Genomic DNA, 26823 nt, shown 5'->3' on the forward strand with positions numbered 1-26823 from the left:
AGGGCAGATGATTATAACTTCTACAATTGTTTTCCATCAAATGCTATGTCTATGATGTCATAATGATATCATCAATTATATTTTCCCTTTAGAAAAGGCCGGCGTGTAACAAGTTTCATGTAAACGAATCTTCCTTACCTCTCTTCAGTAAACTGGCCCGGTATCGTCCTTCCAGGGTGCAGTTCCAGCGCTCAAAGTGAAACTGGTACTCGCACTCCTGCGCACTCATGCTAATGGCCTCTATAAGGGTCTCGGCCACCCCCGGGTCTCGTCGGCACATCCTGCGTTGCTTCCGCTCAAGCTTAAGCCGGTCACAGATTTTGTAATGGGCCTTCACTGCAGCTTCCTCCGTTTCTGAGGTCAGAGGGAGGATGGTCAATGGTTCATTCCCTGTCAGCCTAGAGAGAAGAGGAAAGGGAAAAGCAAAGGGGAAGTTAGAAATGGAAGTGTAATATAATCCACTATCACAATCCTGCAGATATACAATGGAATGCAATATTACTACCGATGAGCGAATCTGTCCAGTTTGCAAAAAAATAGGTTTTTATGCGCAACAAATTTTATGCATGCGTCAATTTTTCCTGTTCCAAATGCATTAAAGTCAATGGCCATTTTTTCTTACGGCGACTTTTTTGTCCTAATGCATTAAAGTCAATGGGTGTTTTTTGTTATGGCAACTTTTTGTCCAAATGCATTAAAGGGATACTGTCATGGGGAAAAATTTTTTTTTCAAAATGAATCAGTTAATAGTGCTGCTCCAGCAGAATTCTGCTCTGAAATCCATTTCTTAAAAGAGCAAACAGATTTTTTTATATTCAATTTTGAAATCTGACATGGGGCTAGACATATTATCAATTTCCCAGCTGCCCCAAGTCATGTGACTTGTGCTCTGATAAACTTCAATCACTCTTTACTGCAAGTTGGAGTGATATTAACCCCTCCTTTCGCCCCCCTTGTCCCACTGAGACTCATTCAGTTACATTGAGAAGGAAAAACAGCAGCCTGCCAGAAAGCATTTCTCTTCTAAAGTGCAGGCACAAGTCACATGACCAGGGGCAGCTGGGAAATTGACAATATGTCTAGCCCCATGTCAGATTTCAAAATTGAATATAAAAAAATCTGTTTGCTCTTTTGAGAAACGTATTTCAGTGCAGAATTCTGCTGGAGTAGCACTATTAACTGGTGCGTTTTGAAAAAAACATGTTTTTCGATTACAGTATCCCTTTAAAGTCAATGGGAGTTTTTTGTTATGGCGCCTTTTTTGTCCTAACACATTAAAGTCAATGGGCGTTTTTTCTTATGGGCGTTTTTCACTAGAAATTTTTCCGCATCGGTTTCGCGAAAAGATCCGCACAAGGCGAAATTCGGAATTTCGCCACAAATCCATGGCTGCCGAATAAATTCGCTCATCAATAAATATTACTGTAACCGCTTGAGGCTGTAAAAGTAACATCTTGGCAAATGCTGCCTTCACTTCACAGGATAACAGTGTCCCTTTAAATCCCACCCGTTCCACCCCCCGAATATGAACAGTTTCCTTTGTAAAGTAATAAATATGTGACCTTTCCTTGCGCTGAAAGTAAAAAGAGACTCTCAGCCCTTTGTGAGGATGAAACTGGACCAGAGCCCTGGAAATGACTGGAAAAATCCTATATTTCATGTTCCCGTCTGTCATGATTTCCCAAATCAAAGGGTTCCTCCTTATCGGACCTGTTAGCAGAATATTAAGTGCAAAGAGTGATTGCTTGCAAAAATGTACTGAGTCAGCAGCCCAAATCTGATTGTGTCTGATGGGGGGCGGTACTGTATGGAGTCCCTTTGAAACGGCCCATTGTTTTAAATAATATAAACACGGCACCATGCGCAGCAGTGTAGTGACCTACCTTACTACTGAATACATTAGTCGTTTTTCCCTGTTAGCCATGTGATTAAGAAAACGGCAATGCAGCCTTGCTTTATGGCTTGGGAAGTTTTGTAAAAAGTCTAGTAAAAAGGGCAATATATATATATATATATATATATATATATATAGTGAATTCTCATGTGTTCTTGCACCTGTGCACACAACAAGCTAAGGCATACACTCTCAAGTGCCATAATTGAGGTGAGATGGCCGAGACTCACTCACTCTAAAAGGGGAGGTTCTTGCCTGGAAATGGACATCAATTCTGATTGATGTGTCTAATGCTGTTGGTTAGTGGCCAACAATGTCCTGATATTCAAATGCTTAAGCAGGTCCAGATTTAGGCCAACCTAACCTACTGGGCCCAGCATACCTTCTAACCACCAACTTTTCAGCTTTTGGAGTCAAAGTCTGGCAAGATTAGATTGTGACGTCCCACATTATAAAAATGCATCCACAGTCACTAGAAAATGAGAGGCTTGGGGCCACACACCCATGGATGCTCAGCCCAGCATACCTTCCAGACACTAACTGTTTCCCTCCGGAATGCTTGCCACAGTCTGGCATGGTTAGATTGTGATGTCACTACTCACATTATAAAAATAAATCCACAGCCACTAGGACATGAGTGGCTTGGGGCCCCACACCCATGGATGCTCAGCCCAGCATACCTTCCAGACACTAGCTGTTCCCCTCCGGAGTGCTTGTCACAATCTGGGAAGATTAGATTGTGACGTCACTACTCACATTATAAAAATGCACCCAAAGTCACTAGGAGATGAGTGGCTTGGGGCCCCACACCCGTGGATGCTCAGCCCAGCATACCTTTCAGCCACCAACTGTTCCCCTCTGGAGTGCTTGTCACAGTCTGGCGAGATTACATTGTGACGTCTCTACCCATATTATAAGAATGCATCCACAGGCACTAGGAGACGAGATGCTTTGGGCTTGCTAATGTTAAAGCCTGTGAAGGACTTAAAGCAGGTTGGGAGCTGTCAATGTGTCTGTCATGAAAAGCTTGGAGACTACAGTGTGCTGAAATACTCTGAGCCAAACATGAAATTCTGGGAGCCAATGGTACAAGGGATAGAGATAAAAAGGCAGTATTAGAGTGTAAAACCCGGTCTAGGAGCCCCTGCCAAAATAAGCACTGAGATTGAGGAGGTAAAAGTATGAATGTCCCCTGCACCCTTGCACTTTTGTTCTTTTACCAGCTCCTACTCCCTGCCACCCTCCTAGTAAAAGTATGTTCCACACCCTGCCCTATGTGAGAAAATAAAGTGGAATACAGTGTACTCTCCCTGTAAAGAATTGCCTTCCCCGAAAACACGCCTGAAACACAAATGACGCTTTTCACAGACTGTGCACAAAACAAAAGTGCATTGACTGAGCAGGTGCCGCAGGGATCTGTCTCCCGGCCAGGACCATGTTTTATTTTGGGATTAGGGAGGTGTTAGGAGCCTGGGTGTGCAACCGTGGTTTATCCCACTGCTCTGGGCCGGGTTTATTTTGCACAAGGGTCCGTAGGAACCAGTGAAGGTGATGTCAAATTCCTCGGCCGCCCTCTAACAATCCTGCTGAAATACGACATTCCGGAAACTTCTCTCTTGGCAATTAGAAGGCATTTTTTTTTTTTGGGTTGAAAAGAAGTAATTTTTTTGTTACAAATCTGAGTTAATCCGTACACTACTTCTGTTCAATCCGTGCCAAATATTCTGCTCTGCCAGGTCTTCCCACTGCATTGCCTGCCTATACCAGCAGCCAGCTAACCAGTTTACAGGTCATTAGTCCAATCAGCTACAGTTCGTTGTTCTCCTAATTAGCAAGAATCAAATATGGATCAGATGCTTTGCTACTGGAAGTCTAATGAGGGCAACACCACTTGGTATTGTTAAGGTGCTCTTCAGTTTAACCAAATGCTCACACAATGAGATCTGATCTACACATGTAAAGGATCAAATTGGCCAATGAATGCACACAACTAGTCACAGTAACTAGCAAGTTGCCCACTACTCACAAGGAGCCCAGCAGACTAATTGGCCAATAATCTCATTGTAACCACCGTCTAACAAGATTTGATGTCATCTATAGACCAGGGCATGGCCCAACCAGCTGAGCTATCCTATGCATTAAAGGAGAAGGAAAGACTAAAGCTAAGTAAGCTTTATCAGAAAGGCCTATATAAATACACCAGTAAACCCTCAAAGTAATGCTGCTCTGAGTCCTCTGTCAAAAGAAACAGCACATTTCTTTCCTTCTATTGTGTACTCATGGGCTTCTGTATCAGACTTCCTGTTTTCAGTTTAAACCTCCAGGGCTAGGGCTTGAGCATGCTCAGTTTGCTCCTCTCTCCTCCTCCCTTTTCCTCCCTCCCTCCTGTAATCTGAGCCCAGAGGTATGAGTGAGACTCAGGCAGGAAGTGATGTCACACCAGTGATGTCACACCAATATGGCAGCTGCTATTCTAAACAAACAGTGAGAGCTTCTAGAGCTGTTTATCAGGTATGGTAAACCATTCAACAGAATAATCAGTTTCATAGCTTGCACTATTGTGGCTAATCTGTTGGCAATAAACTGCTTTGGTAGCTTTCCTTCTCCTTTAAGTTGACCACACATGATTTGAGTTGCCCTTCACTTCCCCTTTAATAATCATAAGACGTAAGCAAAAACAAAGCAACTGCACTACAACCTAAAATGATTATGAAAAGCCAGTGTTTAGTGGAGACTTAGGGCTGCTGGTTGGACATTTGAGATTTATGGAGGCCCAAGGCTTCCTGCATGGCCAGTGGCCACTCTGATATCAGTTTGTGGCAGGGACTGTGCACAGTTTGGCACCTCATTCAGTCTATTCTGGGAAGAGTTTAGTGTTGGGTCATTCCAGAGCCGAGCAGCAGCAGCAGCTATTTCCCTCATCTCCAGGCTTTAGTGTGGCTTTATATAACAGATGAGAGGAACACAATGGTTTGGGTTAAACTGACAATGGTCTGCTCTGGTGTATAAACCTTCCACTGTCAGGACAGCAAAGAGTGAAGAGCACAAACAACTGCAGTTGGTACTTTCCTGACATAAAACATAAGGTACATTAGTGTATTGGTACACACATATTATTCACACCCATTTCCCCTGACAACATATTGCCTCACCAATCACACTAACAGTTACAGTCCTTGTCCTGACAACTTATTGCCTTACTATACACAAATCTCACAGTTACAACCCCTGTCCTGACAATACATTGCCTTATTATACACAATATCTCACAGTTAAACCCCTACCCTGACACTATATTGCCTTACTATACGCAATATCTCACCATTACAACCCTGTCCTGACAATATATTGCCTTACTATACACAATATCTCACAGTTACAACCCCTGTCCTGACAACTTATTGCCTTACTATACACAATATCTCACAGTTAAACCCCTACCCTGACACTATATTGCCTTATTATACACAATATCTCACAGTTAAACCCCTACCCTGACACTATATTGCCTTACTATACACAATATCTCACAGTTAAACCCCTACCCTGACACTATATTGCCTTATTATACACAATATCTCACAGTTAAACCCCTACCCTGACACTATATTGCCTTACTATACGCAATATCTCACAGTTACAACCCTGTCCTAACAATACATTGCCTTACTATACACACACACACACACAGATGCTGCACTTTCCCAGGAACAAGAAATCTGTGGGGAGCTCAGTAAATACAACTGCTGCTCTTTGGAACCTCACAGGCTTCGCTGTCCCCATACAACACCACACTCCTCCCCCAAAGCGCTGGCTAAAATAGTTCCTGAAATGCAAGTGAGGAAAGGCAAGACGTCGGCTATAAAACATTCCTGCAGGGTATTAGGCCTCGGTAATGACAATATTGTGCAATGTGACACTCTGGGGATTTAAAGTGTTCGCTGCCAGATATGATATTGCACTTGGCCCCTCCGCACTGTCCCATGAAACTGGAGAGAGATATCAGCTCTACTGAGAGGCTCCTGCAGATCAGCTCACATCATATAATGTTACAGCTCAGAGCTGGGGGTGCAAAGAGGGGTCGCTGTGCTGGGACATGAAGAGAGTGGGACAGGCAGGATAGCAATATACACACAACCAGCAGATGTCTGGGGTCTCTCAGTCTTGGAGATTATAATGTTCAGTATATATACAGTATATATATATATATATATATATATATATATATATATATATATATATATATATATATATATATATATATATATATATATATATATATATATATATATATATATATATATATATATATATATATATATATATATAGTAAGACCTAAACATAAATAAAATGTAATCTTTGCTTTGAACAGGCTATTATCAGCTGTTCCTACTGAATTGTGCTTAGTACAGGGGAATACCTATGCTGCCATAGTTTTATGGGATCTCTCTGTACAGACTATGAGCAAACTTAGGGACTGTTCCTGCTGAATTGTGCTTAGTACAGGGAATACCTATACTGCCATAGTTTTATGGGATCTCTCTGTACAGACTATGAGCAAACTTAGGACTGTTCCTGCTGAATTGTGCTTAGTACAGAGGAATACCTATGCTGCCATAGTTTTATGGGATCTCTCTGTACAGACTATGAGCAAACTTAGGGACTGTTCCTGCTGAATTGTGCTTAGTACAGGGAATACCTATGCTGTCATAGTTTTATGGGATCTCTCTGTACAGACTATGAGCAAACTTAGGGGACTGTTCCTGCTGAATTGTGCTTAGTACAGAGGAATACCTATGCTGCCATAGTTTTATAGGATCTCTCTGTACAGACTATGAGCAAACTTAGGGACTGTTCCTGCTGAATTGTGCTTAGTACAGGGGAATACCTATGCTGCCATAGTTTTATGGGATCTCTCTGTACAGACTATGAGCAAACTTAGGGGACTGTTCCTGCTGAATTGTGCTTAGTACAGAGGAATACCTATGCTGCCATAGTTTTATGGGATCTCTCTGTACAGACTATGAGCAAACTTAGGGACTGTTCCTGCTGAATTGTGCTTAGTACAGGGGAATACCTATGCTGCCATAGTTTTATGGGATCTCTCTGTACAGACTATGAGCAAATTTAGGGGACTGTTCCTGCTGAATTGTGCTTAGTACAGGGAATACCTATGCTGCCATAGTTTTATGGGATCTCTCTGTACAGACTATGAGCAAACTTAGGGGGCTGTTCCTGCTGAATTGTGCTTAGTACAGGGGAATACCTATGCTGGTATATTTTTCAATTATCCAGCAAAGCTACTATAGTGCTGTCTCTGCAATGAAGAGTTGATTTTAGCTTTAGGTTTGGCTGGTTATGTCCCTCATTATGTCACTTCATGTCAGAGGACACTAACACCATAGGAAGATTATAGGAGGTGAGAAGGACACTTAAAGGCAGACAAAGCAGCTAAAACATCAGCCCAAGCCAAGAAAACCTTTAAAGTAAGAGAAACAAGCTCTATCCCCCTTTTTTTTACTATTTGAAATTTTTCAGAAATAAAGAATTTAAAAAAAAAAATAGATACAAGATCTTGATATTTCCATTGTAAAAACATATAAATAAATAGCTATGATATAAGCAGAACACTTGTAGCGGATGAATACACGTGCTCAATGACAAATGAATGGCAGAGCCTGTATGATAAGGCTTCTGTACTAGACTAATATACACATAATAACCAGATATAGAACAAAAAAAACAGAAAGAAAAAACAAAGAATACAGAGGCTAAGGCAATGAATTGTAGCTATGACAACACAATTAAAGGCAAACTGAGGCTACTCAATGTAATGATACATATAGACTAGGGACTCGGAGGTATAAATATAATTTCCTGAAGATCCCAAACAATTAGGCCGAAGTTCCGGTCTAACAAAATCTCACTCGGCAACGTGACTGCTCAGTAATCCGTCAGCAAACGCGCACATGTTCATGAGAGGACAGTGAGCTGGGAGCGTGTTGTAACACAGCGAGACATCTCAGTTATGTCTCTTATATAAATAACCTGCCTCCCACAGCAGCAGCAGTCACATTCACACAACAACTCTCTCTCACAATGGGAATAATTCCCTGTTCATACAGGATTTATTATTTGGCATATTATACATCCCATTACCATTTACTCCACCACTCTTGCACCTCCCCCCCCCTCAAAAAAAATTCAGTGATTGGCCTTTATATTTTAACTTATGTCATAAAAGGGGCAGTTCAACTTTACTCAAAACAATCATTTTCAAGTACAGGTATGGAACCTGTTATCCAGAATGCTCTGGACTTGGGGTTTTCTGGATAATAGAACTTTCAGTGATTTGGATCTTCATGTCTTAAAGGGGAAGACAAGTCTAAAATAGAACAATGCTAGAAATGCTGTATTTTGTATACTAAACATAAAGATGAACTTACTGCACCACAAACCTAATCAAACAAATGATTTATGCTTTCACATTTGGCCACAGGGGGTCACCATCTTGTAACTGTGTTAAACATCTTTGCAAGACCAAGACTGTGCACATGCTCAGTGTGGTCTGGGCTGCTTAGGGATCGTCATAAATGATCAAAACTGCACAAGTCAAATAATATCTGGCAGAAGCCGATACAACAAGACTGATTAATCAGAATATACAGACTGCACTGGGTCCTATGTAATCTAATGTGGATTTTATAGTTTTTCTTTGGTTTAATATAAACTTCCTCCAACTCTGCAGAACCAGGGGCTGCAGCAAAATAATCCTCCAAATAGAATCCCAGTTTATCTGTTTAAATCTGGCTCCATGATCTTTGTCCCAGCAGCTGGAGTTGGAAACAGTAAAGGGGATGTAAAGGCAAAAATAAAATCCAATACAAATCTCTACACAGTCGCCGACTGCTCTACAGGGAAACAAACAAAGCTGCTTGAGTTCTGCATGGCTGGGAAGTAAGGCAGGGGCTCCCCCTGCTGTTCATAAGTATGATTGTTTCCCTGCAGAGCAGTTAGGGACCGTCTGACAATTCCTATCCACAGCAGTAAATGAAGGGAGAATTTCACTGCATACAGTCAGGTTTCTTATAAAAACGGTACACATTTTTTAATTAAAGTATATTGGGGATAGGTTTCTTTTTCATTAAAGAAAGTAAAAATGGGATTTTATTTTTTTTGCCTTTACGTCTACTAGAAAATCATGTAAACATTAAATAAACCCAATCGGCTGGTTTTGCCTCCAATAAGGATTAATTATATCTTAGTTGGGATCAAGTACAAGCGACTGTTTTATTATTACACAGAAAAAGGAAATCATTTTTACAAATTTGTATTATTTGATTATAATGGAGTCTATGGGAGACAGCCTTTCTGTAATTCTGAGCTTTCTGGATAACGGTTTTCCAGATAATGGTCCTGTGCCTGTAGTATATCAGAAATAATAAAATTTTTCAACTGCTTTCTATTTTTTTGCCGTTTGTCTAAAATTGAGGTTTGAATAAATGATCTTTCTTCAGTTTCCTTACTGTCGTAGCAGCTCTATAAACCAGGTCTAAGGCAAGACAAGGACCATCTAAACTGTTACAATTTGATACATTTCTGAGCCGCAGAGAAATACCAGGAAATAATGTATCAAATTGTAACATTGTCTCTGAGTGAGACTATAGTAAAACAGGGAGCATGCTCAGTAGGGGCTAGAGCCCCTTGTATAGGTATGGGATACATTATCCGGACACCTGTTATCCAGAAAGCTCCGAACTACTGAAAGGCCATCGCCCATAGACTACATTTTAATCACATAACTCACTTAATTAAAAAAAAATAATTTTTCACTGTAACAATAAAACAGAAGCTTGTACTTGATCATGACGGAGATACAATTCGTCTTTATTGGAGGCAAAACAGACCTGTAGGGTCTATTTAATATTTGAATGATTTTTAAGTAAACCTAAAGGGGTGGTTTACCTTTGAGTTAACTTTTAGTAGGTTATAGAACGGCCCATTCTAAGCAATTTTTCAATTGGCCTTCATTTTTTTCTTTTTTATTGTTGTTTAATTATTTGCCTTCTTCTTCTGACTCTTTCCAGCTTTCAAATGGTGGGGTCACTGACCCCATCTAAAAACAAATGCTCTGTAAGGCTACAAATGTATTGTTATTGCTTCTTTTTATTACTCATCTTTCTATTCAGGCCTCTCCTATTCATATTCCAGTCTCTTCTTCAAATCAATGCATGGTTGCTAGGGGAATTTGCACTCTAGCAACCAGATGGCCGAAATTACAAACTGGAGAGCTGCTGAATAAAAAGCTAAATAACTCAAAAACCGCAAATAAAACCAATTGCAAATTGTCTACAGCATATTAACAGTTAATTTAAAGGCAAACAGCCCCTTTAAAGTAACCTTTATAAAGACAACACAACTTACACTTTCCTGATAACGCCTGTGTTTTTGGGCGGGTTTGGGAAATCTAAATCTTTCTCTGGAGAAAGAGAAATGGAGTATTTGCAAGCAGCTAATTAGGAATGTGCACTGCATGGTTCATAAGCTTTTCTTAATATGCGTTAATCTCTCTGTACTGTATCGGCTATGTACAACATCCAAGGAATTTCCAGTAAGAAATCCTATAAAGCAGAAATAAAAGGCTGTGTATTGTCACATCAGAGGGGGACAGACGTTACTACAATCACGGGCCCCAGGGCCACTGTGAAATTCTCAAGTCATGGGCAGGGTTTGTTTGGATCATGGATGTGCTAAGGATGATGGGAGATGTAGTACTATAATAGCAAGTGTACTAGGGATACAGATATCTCTGCCGAAGCAAATTGCAAATTGTCTCAGTATATCACTCTCTACTATAATATAAAGGTGAACAGACCCTTTAATCTTTAAAATTCAGATATAGCGGTATTGTAAGTGGGGCCCCTAAGGTAGAAGCTCCGGTGGGCCTTGCACGACCCAGTCTGACCCTGTGCATCATACGGAGATATAAAGCTGTTTTTTGTGCAGATATCTGTCAGGCAGGCAATCGGAAGGGACCCATACATGAGCCAATAATGAATGGACAGCTTTATTTCTGTATTACCTAATACACAAATGTACACAACCCTCCCTACACACACACACACACACACCGGCATCCCTAGAGGCATGGAAATAGGAGAATTCCTTAAAGGCCAATACAGGTGAAGGGAGAATAACAAGCGCAGAACCTTCTTTTGTTAAGGGCCTTGGAATGCAAATATTGCACGGGGCTTGACATGAGCGATGTGTCTGTGTTATCAATGAAGATTAAACTTAGATGACATGGGCCGACTCGCTTGTCATCCCTGAGCTGTCAGGCGCTATAATGATGGACAATGCCTGTGTTTGCCCGACTATTCATCACCTGGGAGTTCTTATCCACTGCTCACGTTTCATTATCAATGCCCCAGGCCTCTGACAACTAAATAAAGAGGTTATATTCTTTCCTACGACATGAGCAGAGGACTGATGTTTACATTCAGAATACAATCAGAAAAAACTTGGTTTAAGTGAGGGATGCACTGAATCCAGGATTTGGTTCGGGATTCGGCCGAATCCTTCTGCCCAGTCGAACCGAATCCAAATTCTAATTTGCAAATTAGGGGCAGGGAGGGAACTCACGTCACAAAACAAGGAAGTAAAAAATGTTTTCCCCTTCCCACCCCTAATTTGCATATGCAAATTAGGATTTGGTTCGGTATTCGGCCAAATCTTTCACGAAGGATTCAGGGGTTCGGCCGAATCCAAAATAGTGGATTCGGTGCATCCCTAGTTTAACTACAGGGCCCGTGTGAATGAAAGCTCATGGGAAAGAGAATAACAACTTACGACCAATATTACAATTTAAATGTTGAAATGAGTTATAATATATAAGGCCTGTGCAATATGGTGATTAAAAATGAGCAATTTAGATGTGAAGGGTAAAATTAATCTAAAATAACATTTGGGGGGGGAGGATGGAGAGAGGTTGGCACTTTTATAACTGCTATACAATACTTTAAAGGAGAAGTAAAGCTTAACTAAAGAAGTAGGTAGAAATGTTGTACATGATGTTTTGTGCTTCTGTACCAGCCCAAGGCAACCACAGCCCTTTAGCAGTAAAGATCTGTGTCTCCAAAGATGCCCCAGTAGCTCCCCATCTTCTTTTCTGCTGATTCACTGCACATGCTCTGTGCTGCTGTCACTTACTGAGCTTAGGGAGCCACTCACAATATACAGTACACATAGAATAGAAATGTCACAATATAAGGCTGATTAGTAATTAATACACATAATTACTACATGGCAGCACAGAAACCAGTGCAATTAGCATCAGAATTTAATAATCAGCAAACCTGTAGCATCAGCTTATATTACAGCCAGGGAAGCTCATTTTCTGCTGGATAATTAGTGACGAGCCCTAAGCTTAGCTTCTCAACAGCCAATCAGAGCCCACTGAGCATGTGAGTGTTACAGACACTTTCCAAGATGGTGACCCCCTGTGACAAGTTTGAAGTCCTGGATCATTGCTGCTATTGACAAGCTCAAACTTTAGCCTCGTGCAATAAGTTTACTATATAAAATATGCCATTTTTAGCCCTATTCATTTTTAGGGTTTAGTTCTCCTTTATTAACAATTAAAAGTATAAACCAAACTCATGTCACAAGTGTGTTTACAGTACATGTTCTATAATGTATTTGGATAATGAATTTCCCTTTGATCCTGTATTTAAAGTGGATATATTAATTGCAAACACAATTCCTAATTAATTATGGACTTTTGTTTGGGTGTTCTTTTTTGGCAACATTTTTTGTCTATCAAATTCTATGTTAATTGCTACTCATTAAAGGGGTGGTTCATGTTAATGTTAACTTTTAAGGGGTTATTTATCAAAGTCTGAATTTATCTCAATATTTTCTGAAAGAACAAATCCACACGGGGTTTTTGGGCTTATTTATTAATACACTTCCCCGAAAATTTGGTTTGCCGGAAAAAAATCCAAATAAATTCGTTTTTCAAAAAATTTTCAAATTTCAAATTATTGCCAAAAATACAGCGCACATCAAAAAATCATTGGGACTTCTCCCTTTGACATATGCAACCTCAACAGGTCTGAGATGCTGTATTTTCAGATTCTGACTTTTCCCATCCTCAAGGTTTAATACATTTCTAAAATTTTTTGATTGTTTTTAAAAAGTCTGATATAAAAAAAAAACCACAATTTTTTTGTGATTTTTGCATTCGGAGTTTAGTAAATAACCTCCTTAGTTATAAAATGACCAATTCTAAGCAACTTTTCAAATGATCTTCATTATTATTTTTTTTTATAGTTTTTGAATTATTTGCAGTCTTCTTCTGACTCTTTCCAGCTTTTAAATGGGGGGGGGGTCACTGACCCCATCTAAAAAACAAATGCTCTGTAAGGCTACAAATGTATTGTTATTGTTACTTTTTATTCCTCCTCTTTCTATTCAGGCCTCTCCTATTCATATTCCAGTCTCTTATGCAAATCAATGCATGGTTGCTAGGGGAATTTGGATCCTAGCAATCAGATTGCCGAAATTGCAAACTGGAGAGCTGCTGAATAAAAAGCTAAATAACTAAAAAACCACAAATAATAAAACATTAAAACCAATGGCAAATTGTCTCAGAATATCCCTCTCTACATCTTATTATCCATTATGGCCACAGCCATGTCCCACTGCTTTGCCTGAGAAGGTGATATAAACAGTGATGGGCGGATTTATTCTCCAGGCATGAATCCACTGCAAATTTCCGCGTTTCCCCGGTGGGAAATAAATTCAAGAATTTGGAAATTCGCCGGCGTCAAAGTTAATTTTACACCGGCGACGGTTCTGATGCCGGCAGCAATTTAGACGCATCGAAGTTGTCGTCAACGTCAATTTTCACGGGAAATTTGAACTAATCTCGTAAAAGGGGCAGTTCAACTTTACACAAAACAATCATTTTCAAATACAGGTATGGGCCCTGTTATCCAGAATGCTCGGGACCTGAGGTTTTCCCGATAACAAATATTTCCGTAATTTGGATCTTCATACCTTAAGTCTACTAGAAAACCATGTAAACATTAAATAAACCCAATAGGCTGGTTTTGCTTCCAATAAGGATTAATTATATCTTAGTTGGGAGCAAGTACAAGCTACGGTTTTATTATTAGAAAAAAAGGATGGGCGAATTTATTCGCTGAAATTCACGAATTTCCACGTTTTGCCGCCGGCGAATAAATTTGCGAATTTTCTGCGAAAATTTGAAAAGTAAATTTGACGCCAGTGACGGTTCAGATGCTGGCGGCAATTTAGACACTGTTGATGATTAAAGGACACCCATTGACTTAAATGGGCGTCAAATGTCGCCGGCATCGAAGTTGTTGCCGGCGTCAATTTTCACGGGAAATTCGTGGCGAAGCCGAACATGACAAATTCGCCCATCACTAAATATAAATATAGGAGACTGGCGTGACACATCTGGGACCTATTGCCCCAACTTGGGTTCCAGGAAAAAGAAGGTGAAACCATCCCTCTTATACAGCAGGGGAGTCCGTGAAGCCCACTAATTGCTCTCAGTAGTTTCCCCCATTGGAAGCAACATCTTACAGGTGTTTCTAGGGTTAGATATCCACTCCACTGCTGTAAACATGTATTTAATAAGTATATTTTTAGTTATATTAAAGTATTTTTGAAGTATATTTTTAATTATACACCATCAATAAAGAATGCTCCGGCCAGCACTGTCTCAATGTGGACCCCGTAAGCAGCAGCAGCAGGACATGTGCAGACGTTTAAGCTGAGCAGGAAAGATTAAATCCTCGGTGAGTGGGCTTTATGGAATAACATGGAAATTGGATAGTTTGGTTTTTACTATATTTTAGAATATTATGCAGAGTTTTTACAAGAGGCGACATACATAGTTAACTGAGGGAGGGGGCAGAATATGCTGCTGCTGCTTCCAGAGTATCAGTCAAACATATTTAATAGTCCGAGTATAAAGAGAAGTAAAAAGCACACGGATAGTTTAATCTTGGACGTTTGATATCTGTATCCCTAGTACATTAGTGCTATTATAGTACTACATCTCCCATCATCCTTAGCACATCCATGATCCAAACAAACCCTGCCCATGACTTGAGAATTTCACAGTGGCCCTGGGGCCCGTGATTGTAGTAACGTCTGTCCCCCTCTGATGTGACAATACACAGCCTTTTATTTCTGCTTTATAGGATTTCTTACTGGAAATTCCTTGGATGTTGTACATAGCCGGTACAGTACAGAGAGATTAACGCATATTAAGAAAAGCTTATGAACCATGCAGTGCACATTCCTAATTAGCTGCTTGCAAATACTCCATTTCTCTTTCTCCAGAGAAAGATTTCGATTTCCCAAACCCGCCCAAAAACACAGGCGCTATCAGGAAAGTGTAAGTTGTCCTGCCCAGGGGCGTAACTATAGAGGAAGCAGACCCTGCGGCTGCAGGGGGGCCCAGGAGGTATAGGGGCCCCATGAGGCCCTAATTCATATACAATTTCAATAAATATTGGAGAAACACGTCAACCTCTAAACATTTTGGGGGCCTGAAAAATAATTTGCTGTGGGGCCCAGTAATATCTAGTTACACCACTGGTCCTGCCCTTATCAAGGTTACATTAAAGGGGCTGTTTGCCTTTAAATTAACTTTTAGGATGACGTATAGATATGCTCAGACAATTTGCAGTTGGTTTTCATTTTTTACTATTTGTGGTTTGTGAGTTATTTAGCTTTTTATTCAGCAGCTCTCCAGTTTGCAGTTTCAGCCATTTGGTTGCTAGGGTCCTAATTACCCTTGAAACCATGGGGCAAATTCACTATGCGCCGAAGCGCCTAACGCTAGCGTCAATTCGCTAGCGTTGGGCATTTTCGTTACTTCACAAATTCACTAACAAACGCTTGGCGTAACTTCGCTAGTGTAACTTTGCACCCTTATGCCTGGCGAATTTGCGCAATGGACGTAACTACGCAAATTCACTAACGCGCATTGTTCTGAACGCTACCTTTTACGCCAGACTTCCTTCGCCACCTCAGACCAGGCGAAGCGCAACAGAGTAGATAAAAATAGTAGTTAAAAATTTTTCTAAGTCCCAAAAAATGCTGGCGTTTTTTCTATATTATGGGTGATAGGCTGAAAAAGATCGAAAAAATGTTTGGGGCTCCCCTCCTTCCCCCCTACATTTCCTAACTCATGGCAACTTAACTATACAGTGGGCACATGTGTAGGGCAAAAAAAAAATTTTATTTGATGTTTTGAAGGTTTCCCAGGCATTTGTAGTGATTCTACGTATTCCTCCATTGAAATTTGAATTTGGCGCCGAATGCAAATTAACCATCGCTAGCGTAACTTCGCTTCACTTAGCGAATCAACACTAGCGCAACTTCGCAACCTTACGCTACCCCTGAGCGCAACTTTGGATTTTAGTGAATTTGCGGAGCGCTGGTGAAGTGCGGCGAAGTTACGCCTGGCGCAACTACGAATCTTGCATTGATTTGAAAAAGAGACTGGAATGTGAATAGGAAAGGACCTGGATAGAGAGTGCAGCAATCAAAAACTGCAATAACAAGACATTTGTAGCTTTATAGAGCATTCGGGTTTTTTTAGCGACCTCCGATTGAAAGCTGGAAAAAGTCAGAAGAAGAAGGCAAATAATTCAACAACTATAAAAATTTAATAATGAAGGCCAATTAAAAAGCTGCTTAGAATTGTCCATTCTATAAAATGTTAAACATTAACTTAAAGGTGAACCGCCCCTTTCATTTCTACACTTTAGAGGAAAAAAAAAAGCTGTCAGCAGCCTGTACAATACACAGAGAAACCAGAACAGCCTGCGGAGAGAGAAAGTGAGTGGTAGGACAGTAAAAACGAAGAAGGATGTGGTTAGGGAGGCATTAAAAAACGCTCGCACTCCCCGCACCCACGGCTCGCACACTGCAAATGAATGGGTTACCTCTGAAGCACAGGGAAGGAATGAGGGTCAAACGGTGAACTGGAAAACACAACAGAATCCAGGCAAAATTTAGCCGAGGCGCAGAAAGAAACTCACGAGCGATACTTATTACTGGACAAACGGACATTCCACATGCAGCGCAATACAGTCTGAGAAACGATTCACTGGTTCTGAATGCAAAATAGAAAGTAGGATGTAGCCGAAGTTCCGGGGATGTTGCCAGTAAAAATGGGTCTGAGGTTTGCCAAGATAGAAGCAGTAGAACGTTAAAGGGGTTCTTCACCTTTAAGATAACTTTAAGGGGCAGATTTATCAAGGTGAATTTTCGAATGAAAAAAAAATCGAATTTAAAGCTATTTTTTTGTGTACTTCGACCAGGGAATAGTCCAAATTCAAATTTGAAAAAAATTCAAAAATTTGAATATCGAAATTTATCATGTAGTGTCTCTTTATTATTATTTGCCAACTGAAACCTGCCAAATTGCTGTTTTAGCCTATGAGGGACCTCCTATGACCTATTTGGAGTCAATTGGTGGACTTTGAAAAATCAAAGTTCTTTTTGGAAAAACGTTGAATCGAATTAGATCGAATGCGCTGTTCCTTCGATTCGTACGATTTGAATTCGCCCGAATACGGAACTACTCGATCAAAAACGGACCAATTCAAACTTAATTTCGGGTTGATCTTTTTGAATTCGAAATTCGACCCTTGATAAATATGCCCCTAAGTATGATATAGAGAGGGATATTCTGAGACAATTTGTAATCGGTTTTAATTTTTTATTATTTGTGGTTTTTCAGTTATTTAGCCTTTTATTCAGCAGCTCTCCAGTTTGCAATTTCACCAATCTGGTTGCTACGGTTCAAATTCCCCTAGCAACCATACATTGATTTGAATAAGACACTAGAATATGAATAGGAGAGGCCTGAGTAGAAAGATGAATAAAAAGTAACAACAACAATACATTTGTAGCCTTACAGAGCATTTGTTTTTTAGATGGGGTGACTGACCCCCCCCCCAGCCCATTTAAAAGCTGGAAAGAATCAGAAGAAAAAGGTAAATAATTCAAAAACTATAGAAAATAAATAATGAAGACTAATTGAAAAGTTGCTTACTATTGGCCATACTATAACATACTAAAAGTTAACGTAAAGTTGAACCACCCCTTTAACTTCCCACTGCCCCACAGACAGATTTTGCTGGCAGTTGTTTCAGTAGTTCCAGTTTAACAGCATCTAAACTGGGGCATATCAACAGGTTAAACAACAGCCGCAGCTTGTGGTTATTGTAGTTCACTGTTAAGGCCCCCCATACACGCCCCGATAAAAGCTGCTGACTAGGCTTGGGCTAATTTGACCCGTTTCGTTTCGCCAAAAATCCGCCGGCAGCAAAATGTCGCCGACGCCCATTAAAGTATATGGGAGTCAAAAAGATGTTGACATTTTTTTTTTTACGTACGCCGCCATACGAGTCTATGGGCGTCATTTCCGTGGTGAAACAAGGCGAAAACATTCGCCCATCCCTACAGCTGACAGATCGAGTCAGCAGGTTAATGGCCAGATGAGGATCGGGCAGAGTAAAATTTCCCATTGGATCGTGGTGCATCTGTTCGTTGATGCAGTTCCGTGAGCCGACCGCCCGTATTTCCTCCATTCTGATCTGAACGTTTGGCCCTAGGGCCCACGATTGGATCAGCCCCATATAGCCCACCTCAATGTGGGCATATCGGGGAGAGATCCGCTCGTTTGGTGACATCGCCAAACGAGCAGATCTCCCTGACCTTTAGTTAGAGGGCTCCTAATCTTCTGGATTTATAGAGGCAGCTGCTGCTGGTCACATGATTTCAAAAGCCAACCAGGAAGAAGGAAATTAAGGCTAATCCCTTTGATAGCCCCACCCATGAGGGGACATCCTCACGCCAAATTCAGGCACAGGAAGTCATCAGCGAATCAGTTCACAGAATTTTCTATATCTGGCGAATTTTGACCACAACACATAATAGTGAGCTTGTTTTTAAGAAGATCATTTTATTCTCTTACCCTGCAGGTGTCAGTATGACTTTAATTGCTGTAGGTGCTCTCAGTCCCGACTGCAGCGAGCGAGACCACCCGCAACGTGGACGTCATTTCAGTTATGCTGACAGGCACAGAGCCGCGGTTGGGGGATACTTGGGGATTGGCCAAGGATAGCATCAAATACAGCAAAACAGCCCAAAGTCTGGCACATCATATATATATGCATATATTTACACATATACAGACATTTATATATATATATAAGCACAGGAATCTGTTTTACTTGGAGATACAATATTTACTGTGTCCATAACAAGGGTTAAAGGACCAGTAACTTCAAAAAAATTTGTTAGTATGCCACGAAAAAAAAACCCCACCAAGACTAATTAAACTTTAAATTCGCACAGCCTTTATTAAAAAGTAACTTACCGAAACTTCGCTAAGGGCTCTTACACATGAGCGTTTTTACCTGCGCTCCCCTGCGTTCCGTTTTTCGGCGTTCAGCCGCATGGGAGCGCAGGAATAGACGCATTTCATTATTTCAAATGGGGCTGTACTCACACAGGCGCATTTAGGCGCTGAACGCAGGTTGAGACGCAACATGCTGCATTTTTCCTGCGCTCGGCGCCTACACGCGCCTGTGTGAGTACAGCCCCATTTGAAATAATGAAATGCGTCTATTCCTGCGCTTCCCTGCGGCTGAACGCCGAAAAACGGAACGCAGGGGAGCGCAGGTAAAAACGCTCATGTGTAAGAGCCCTTACGCTCATCTTCAGAACAGGCGACACGGCGACGATCCATCATGCGGCGAGTGATTTCTCCTCCCTGGCTATCTCCTATAAGGAAGGCAGATAGGAGAAATCGAGCGCCGAACGATGGATCGCCTTTTCTGAAGAGGAGCGCAAGCGGCGTTTCTTTGTTTCACAAACAATAACATTCATAGATGAAAAAAAGCAGTTTTTGGGAACATCAGGACAAAATTTGGATGTAAAATCAAAGAAAACATGACTGTCTGTAGGGTTGCCATCTCACCCCTTTCCCTTTTAAAACTGAACACATATGGGGGTATATTTATCAAAAGAGCGAAGTAAGAGATCGCCACAGAGAGTGAAATTCCGCCACTCTCCATTCATTTCGATTTTTAAAAGAGTATTTATCAAAGGATGAACTTTCACTTTCACCCATTGATAAATACTATATTAATAATCCCATAGAACTGAATGGAGAGTGGACTGTGGCGATCTCTAACGTCACTCTTTGATAAATATACCCTATGGCATCCACAGTCGGCAGGGCAAATTAGTAATTTATTTATATGCATGCTGCAGACTGAACTGATTTATGTGCAGCCATGCATCTAAATGAATTGCTAATTAGCCATGCAGGCTGTGGATTCCATATGTGTTTGGTTCTAAGGTGAGGTGGCAACACTACGGACAGATTTATCAAGGGTCGAATTTCGAGTTCATGGGAGTTATTTAAAACTCCCATGAACTCGAAATTCAACCAATAGCAATTTATTAAAAAATTTGAATTTTTGAAAATCAGGTGAATGAGATCGACCCGCAAACTCCAATCGAATTTGAGTTCTTTCACCGAAAAAAACATGAATGTCAGGAAGGCAACAGCAAACAACTCCACATTGATCCCAGGAAGTCCCCCATAGGCTAAAACAGCGATTCGGCAGGTTTAAGGTGGCGAATAGTTACATTTGAGTTTTTAAAAGTCCAATGTTTGGTAAATGTCAAAAATCAAATTTGAATTTTTAAAAAAAACTCTAATCCAATTTTTTTACAATTCCCTAGTGAAATTTGAGAGTTTTGGCCATAAAAAAAAAAACTGGAAAATTCGAATTCAGATTTTCACTTCGACACTTGGTAAATCTGTCCCTACATGTCTGTGGTTTTTCTGGGGACTCTCAGCTCCAGGAAGAGGAGTAACCTAGATAAGAGCAGCAGAGAGGTGCGTTGTTTAGCTTTGCTTCCAAGGTTCAATTCCAGCCTGGGCACTATCTGCAAGGCACTTGTATTTTCTCCCTATATCTGTACAGGTCATATAGTTTGTACTATAGTTTGCTCCAGGAGCATACAGGCAGGTAAACTGGCTCCTGATATACATGACCTTAGATTGTCAGCTCCACTGGGGCATGGATAAAAATAAGGCTATCAGCAGACAAGAGATCTGATTTGATCCAGCAATAAAATGTATGGGGAATATTAAGAACATGGCACCTGGAACTCGTTTATCAGGCAGCCAATGGAACACTTCTAAACATATCTGACTCCTCTGGCTGCAAATAGATTAAATATTCAGCACCCACTTTTTTTTTTTTTTTCGATGCATTCGGTCTCCAAAAATAACTCCCTCTCGCACTGGGCTTAAGTGTGTTTGGCACCTGTTAAATTTGCCGTGCCAATCAGGGCTCTGCAGGGTATTGGGTTGACTTGGGATCTTATGATGAAATAATCAGAAGGCGTGAGATTCTATATAGTTGCAAACAACAAAAGAAACAAATTGTTTGCGTTCAAACAACAAAAAATTAAAAGAATGTTGGCGTATAAAAGATATCCCTCCTGTTACTACGTGAGATTTAAATCTGTGCTACTGTAGGTGACAAATCTCCCCAAAACACTTTACTAGTGGCAATAAAGTAAATCGCCAGTGGGAAGACATATGCAATGCTTTGCCCAGAATTTCCTCATGAAAGTCTCCCTGTTTGCCATTAGCCTTCCTGCACTTGGCTCATCTTCTGATCTTTGGCCAAAGGCAGGGTCCAGACAATGAACATTCTGGTCAATGGAAGGGCAATTTTGGCCACTTAACTTCTCACCTGCCAACCTACATATTTACATAGTTAAGCTGGCCATAGACGCAAAGATCTGATCGTACGAATCGAGGATTCGTACGATATTCGGACCGTGTGTGGAGAGTCCCGACATTTTTCGTCCGGCGGAGATCGGTCGTTTGGTCGATCGGACAGGTTACAAAATTTCTGTCGGCTGCCGATAATATCTCTGCTTGCATTGCTGATCGTAGGATTTTCAGTGGGAGACTGTCACTAGCTTTGGTTGGACATAGATATCGAACGATTGCTGTCAGGGGCAGAACATTGCTGATCTGTTCTTTAACTAATCTGACTGGTAAGACTTTGATCTGAATGGTTAGTGGCGGGTCAGGAGATGGGAAAGTCCGATCGTACATTGATTCGTACGATCGGATCTTTGCATCTATGGCCAGCTTTAGATTGGGTTGAAAAAAGACCAAAGTCCATCAAGTTCAACCCCTCCAAATAAAACCCAGCATCTATTGATACACACATTGATCCCTCCATACACTCACATAAACCATATATACTCATAAACTAACTATAGACTTTAGTATCACAATCGCCTTGGATATTCTGCCTTTCCGAGAAATCATCCAAGTCCCTCTTATAGTCATTAACTGAATCAGCATCACAACATCACCCGGCAGTGCATTCCCCAACCTCACTGTCCTCACTGTGATGAACCCCCTACTCTGTTCCTTTAAATGAAACTTCTTTTCCTCTAGTCTGAAGGGGAGGCCTCTGGTACGTGATTCTCTTTATGGGTAAAAAGGTCCCCTGCTATTTGTCTATAATGTCCTCTAATGTAATTGTAAAGTCTAATCATGTCCTCTCACAAGCGCCTTTGTTCCAGAGAAAACAACCCCAACCTTGTCAGTCTCCCCTCATAATTTAACTCTTCCCTCCCTCTAACCAGTTTAGTTGCACTTAGTCTCTGCACTCTCTCCAGTTAATTTACATCCCAATTAAAGGGATACTGTCATCGAAAAAAAAAAACATGTTTTTTTCAAAACGCATCAGTTAATAGTACTACTCCAGCAGAATTCTGCACTGAAATCCATTTCTCAGAAGAGCAAACAAATTTTTTTATATTCAATTTTGAAATCTGACATGGGGCTAGACATATTGTCAATTTCCCAGCTGCCCCTGGTCATGTGACTTGTGCCTGCACTTTAGGAGAGAAATGCTTTCTGGCAGGCTGCTGTTTGTCCTTCTCAATGTAACTGAATGTGTCTCAGTGGGACATGGGTTTTTACTATTGAGTGTTGTTCTTAGATTTACCAGGCAGCTGTTATCTTGTGTTAGGGAGCTGCTATCTGGTTACCTTCCCATTGTTCTTTTGTTTGGCTGCTGGGGGGGGAAGGGGGGGTGATATCACTCCAACTTGCAGTACAGCAGTAAAGAGTGATTGAAGTTTATCAGAGCACAAGTCACATGACTTGGGGCAGCTGGGAAATTGACAATATGTCTAGCCCCATGTCAGATTTCCAAATTGAATATAAAAAAAATCTGTTTGCTCTTTTGAGAAATGGATTTCAGTGCAGAATTCTGCTGGAGCAGCACTATTAACTGATTCATTTTGAAAAAAATGTTTTTCCCATGACAGTATCCCTATAAGGACTGGAGTCCAAAACTGCCCCCATACTCCAGATGAGGCCTCACCAGGGACCTATAAAGAGACATAATTATGTTTTCATCCCTTGAGTTAATGCCCTTTTTTATACAAGAACTTTATTTGCTTTAGTAGCCACAGAATGACACTGCCCAGAATTAGACAACTTGTTATCTACAAAGACCCCAAGATCCTTCTCATTTAAGGAAACTCCCAACACACTGCCATTTAGTGTATAACTTGCATTTATATTATTTTTGCCAAAGTGCATAACCTGCATTTATCAACATTGAACCTCATTTTCCAGTTTGCTGCCCAGTTTTCCAGTTTAGACAAATCACTGTACAAAGTGGCAGCATCCTGCATGGAACCTATAGTTCTGCCCAATTTAGTCTCATCTGAAAAAATAGAAACAGTACTTTCAATGGCCACCTCCAGTTCATTAATAAACAACCTACAAATGATACAACAATCACCCTTTGGGCAACTGTCCTTAATCAAGAAAAAGACTGTAATGAATACACTATCTATATAATAAATGCAAACATAATATTGTTCAACGCTGATGGAAAACTGATCTCAACAAAGGCCGGCCCATGCCTTGGGCAGCACAATATTAGGAGCAAAATGCATCTGCCTCTGAAGCACTGGATGAGCAGGAGTTCCCAGTCCCCATGTCTGAAGAAGGTACAAAGTAGTAGTAGGTGGCCACGCATGTGTATATTAGAGGCAAGGAGCATTGGGGTGCTGGGTTGCCAGATAGGTGGGCAGCATGGTTGCAGCTGGCCTAGGGGTGCCCAGATTTAAAAAATCTGGCCCTGTCCCCTGCACAGGGAAAACACTTCCATACTGCACCCTGTATCATCCCCCAAATCACCTAACAAAGTTCCCTCAACAACCCGCTAAATTTGCGTACTGGCCCATATGTCACCAGCCTGGCCAGTAAAGTACTAACTGACTCTGTCATTGATCTCCCCACCCATTTAAACCTCTGCCCAATTCCTACTTCCAAAACAGTCTGCTTCTTCCAATTTACTCAACCGCGACTGCTGCCTCCTTACATCACTACCTGCTATGTTTCTCCCATTTTATTATTAATTGGGAAAAAAAACCAGACCGTGCCCTCATCAGAATCAAACTCAGGACCTCAATGCAGCAACGTAAATCTTAAAGGGATTCTGTAATGATTTTTATGATGTAGTTTTTATTTCTAAATGACACTGTTTACACTGCAAACAATTCACTGTACAATATAAAATGTCATTCCTGAACCAGCAAGTGTATTTAGTTGTAATATTGGTGTGTAGGTGCATCTCAGGTCATTTTGCCTGGTCATGTGATTTCAGAAAGAGCCAGCACTTTAGGATGGAATTGCTTTCTGGCAGGCTGTTGTTTCTCCTACTCAATGTAACTGAATGTTTCTCAGTAGGACCTGGATTTTACTATTGAGTGCTGTTCTTAGATCTATCAGGGAGCTGCCATCTGGTTAACTTGTTAGGATGCTGGGAGGGGGGAAGGGAGGGTGTGACAGAGCCCAAGTCACATGACTGGGGGCAGCTGGGAAACTGACAATACTGTATGTCTAGCCCCATGTCAGATTTCAAAATGAAATTTAAAAAAAATCTGTTTGTTCTTTTGAGAAACATATTTCAGTGCAGAATTCTGCTGGAGCAGCACTAATTACAGTAACTGATGTGTTTTGAAAAAAAAATATTTTTTTCCCATGACAGTATCCCTTTAAGGCACAATGTTACACCATATTTACTGCAGTAGAGTAAGCTCCACTGGGGCAGGGGCTGATGGGAATGATGTATGATCACTGTAAAGCACTGCAGAACAAGTAAATAAATACTAATCCCATTCCCTGACACATTCTGTACGAGGGCAGCTGGATGATTCTGGCCGCTCTCATAGCTGCGGAGGGAACTGATTTTCTAATTGCTGTGATTTTCCTGATCTGTGCCAGGGAGACATTCCATCTGTCCACCTTTGGCCTAGCACTAAATCTGCAATAGCCATTAAGCTGTGATTATGCCCTCGGCTTCAGCACGCAAACTGGCCACTCAAAACTCTCATTTTCCATGGGTTTTTTTTGTTTTTTTAACTGGTATTAAAATCCCTAGTTCTGCTGTGACTCCCACATTGATGACTGTTCAAAGTCTGCTCCATGTGTTCCACTGCAAACATTGACTATATATTCTAATGTGACATTAATTAATCAAACACTTTCTCAAACCCATTGGGGTCAAGCGATATGGCAGCTCCAATACTTCCAATAAATGCAAATAGACAGAGGCAGGATTCACTGTACATTCTAAAAATCAGCATTCAAATTCTTACTTGTTTATGTAAAGGGGATGTTCACCTTTAAATTAACTTTTAGTATTATGTAGAGAGTGATATTCTGAGACAATTTGCAATTGGTTTCCATTTTTTTTTTTTTATTATTTGTGGTTTTTGAGTTATTTAGCTTTTCATTCAGCGGCTCTCCAGTTTGCAGTTTCAGCCATCTGGTTGCTATGGTACAAACTACCCTAGCAACCATGCACTGATTTAAGTAATACACAGCAATATGAATAGGAGAGGGTCTGAATAGAAAGTGGCAATAATTATAAATGTGTAGCCTTATGAAGCATTTCGTTTTTTTTTTAGATGGGGTCAGTGACCCCTATTTGAAATTTGGAAAGGGTCAGAAGAAGAAGGCAAATAATTCAGAAACTATAACAAATAAAAAATGAAGACCAATAGAAAAGTTGCTTTGAATTAGCCGTACTATAAGATACTAAAAGTTGTCAACCAAAAAGTAGTAAAGTAGTAAAGAATTAAGGTAGTTAAAAAAAAAAAGCACTTTCCCCCCAGTTTGGCAGAGATCAGCAGCCGAAGTCAAACAAACAAACAGCGAGTGCAGCCACTTTTCTCAATTGGTTTAATGGGTTTCATAGCACAGCTGCTTTCCAGATCACAAAGGATGAAAGAGCAGGGATGTGTCTTTGATGTGTCAGGGAGAGTTTCCCTTTAATGTGGCTTACGGGTGCCCCCTGACTGTGCTTTGCCCGGGCGCAGGGAAGGTAGAGGCCTGGCTGGAAGCAGAGCAAGTGATTTCTGGATTAATGAGATGAAAATATGCCCTTGTTAAACACAAGTCAGAATTCTCATGTCCCAGTTCATTATTCCCAACTGATGGCTGGTCAGTCACGTGCAGACGGGAATCATTAGGGTGCTATTTACTAAAGTCGATTCATTGGCTTTGAGACTAACGGGACAAGGACTGTGCCGTCCAACAAGAAACACGAATATTCAGCATCAGATAAAACGCCTGTCCACTGACTACCTCTCACTGCTCATAATGCTGGAGCCCTGCACAGCAAAATCTATTTTGAACCCATACAACCAAATAATACAGGTTTTTGTTGATTTTGGAGCCAGTCTGAAGCTACTACTGATTCAAGATCACAGACTATGAGCAAACTTAGGGGGCTGT

The 26823-nt window shown here is 40.8% G+C and overlaps 1 protein-coding gene across 2 annotated transcripts in view; it reads right to left on the reverse strand.

Moving 5' to 3' along the window:
• The window catches only part of wnt9a.L (wingless-type MMTV integration site family member 9A L homeolog), an 88078-nt gene that overhangs the window by 28116 nt on the left and 33139 nt on the right, over positions 1–26823 (reverse strand). For both annotated transcript variants that reach the window (XM_018267037.2, XM_018267038.2), the window contains one exon: positions 139–398. In XM_018267037.2, coding sequence (XP_018122526.1) covers positions 139–398 — 260 coding nt within the window. The remainder of the gene's footprint in view (positions 1–138; positions 399–26823) is intronic.

This window comes from Xenopus laevis, chromosome 6L, assembly GCF_017654675.1.
Source record: "Xenopus laevis strain J_2021 chromosome 6L, Xenopus_laevis_v10.1, whole genome shotgun sequence".
Classification (NCBI taxonomy): domain Eukaryota; kingdom Metazoa; phylum Chordata; class Amphibia; order Anura; family Pipidae; genus Xenopus; species Xenopus laevis.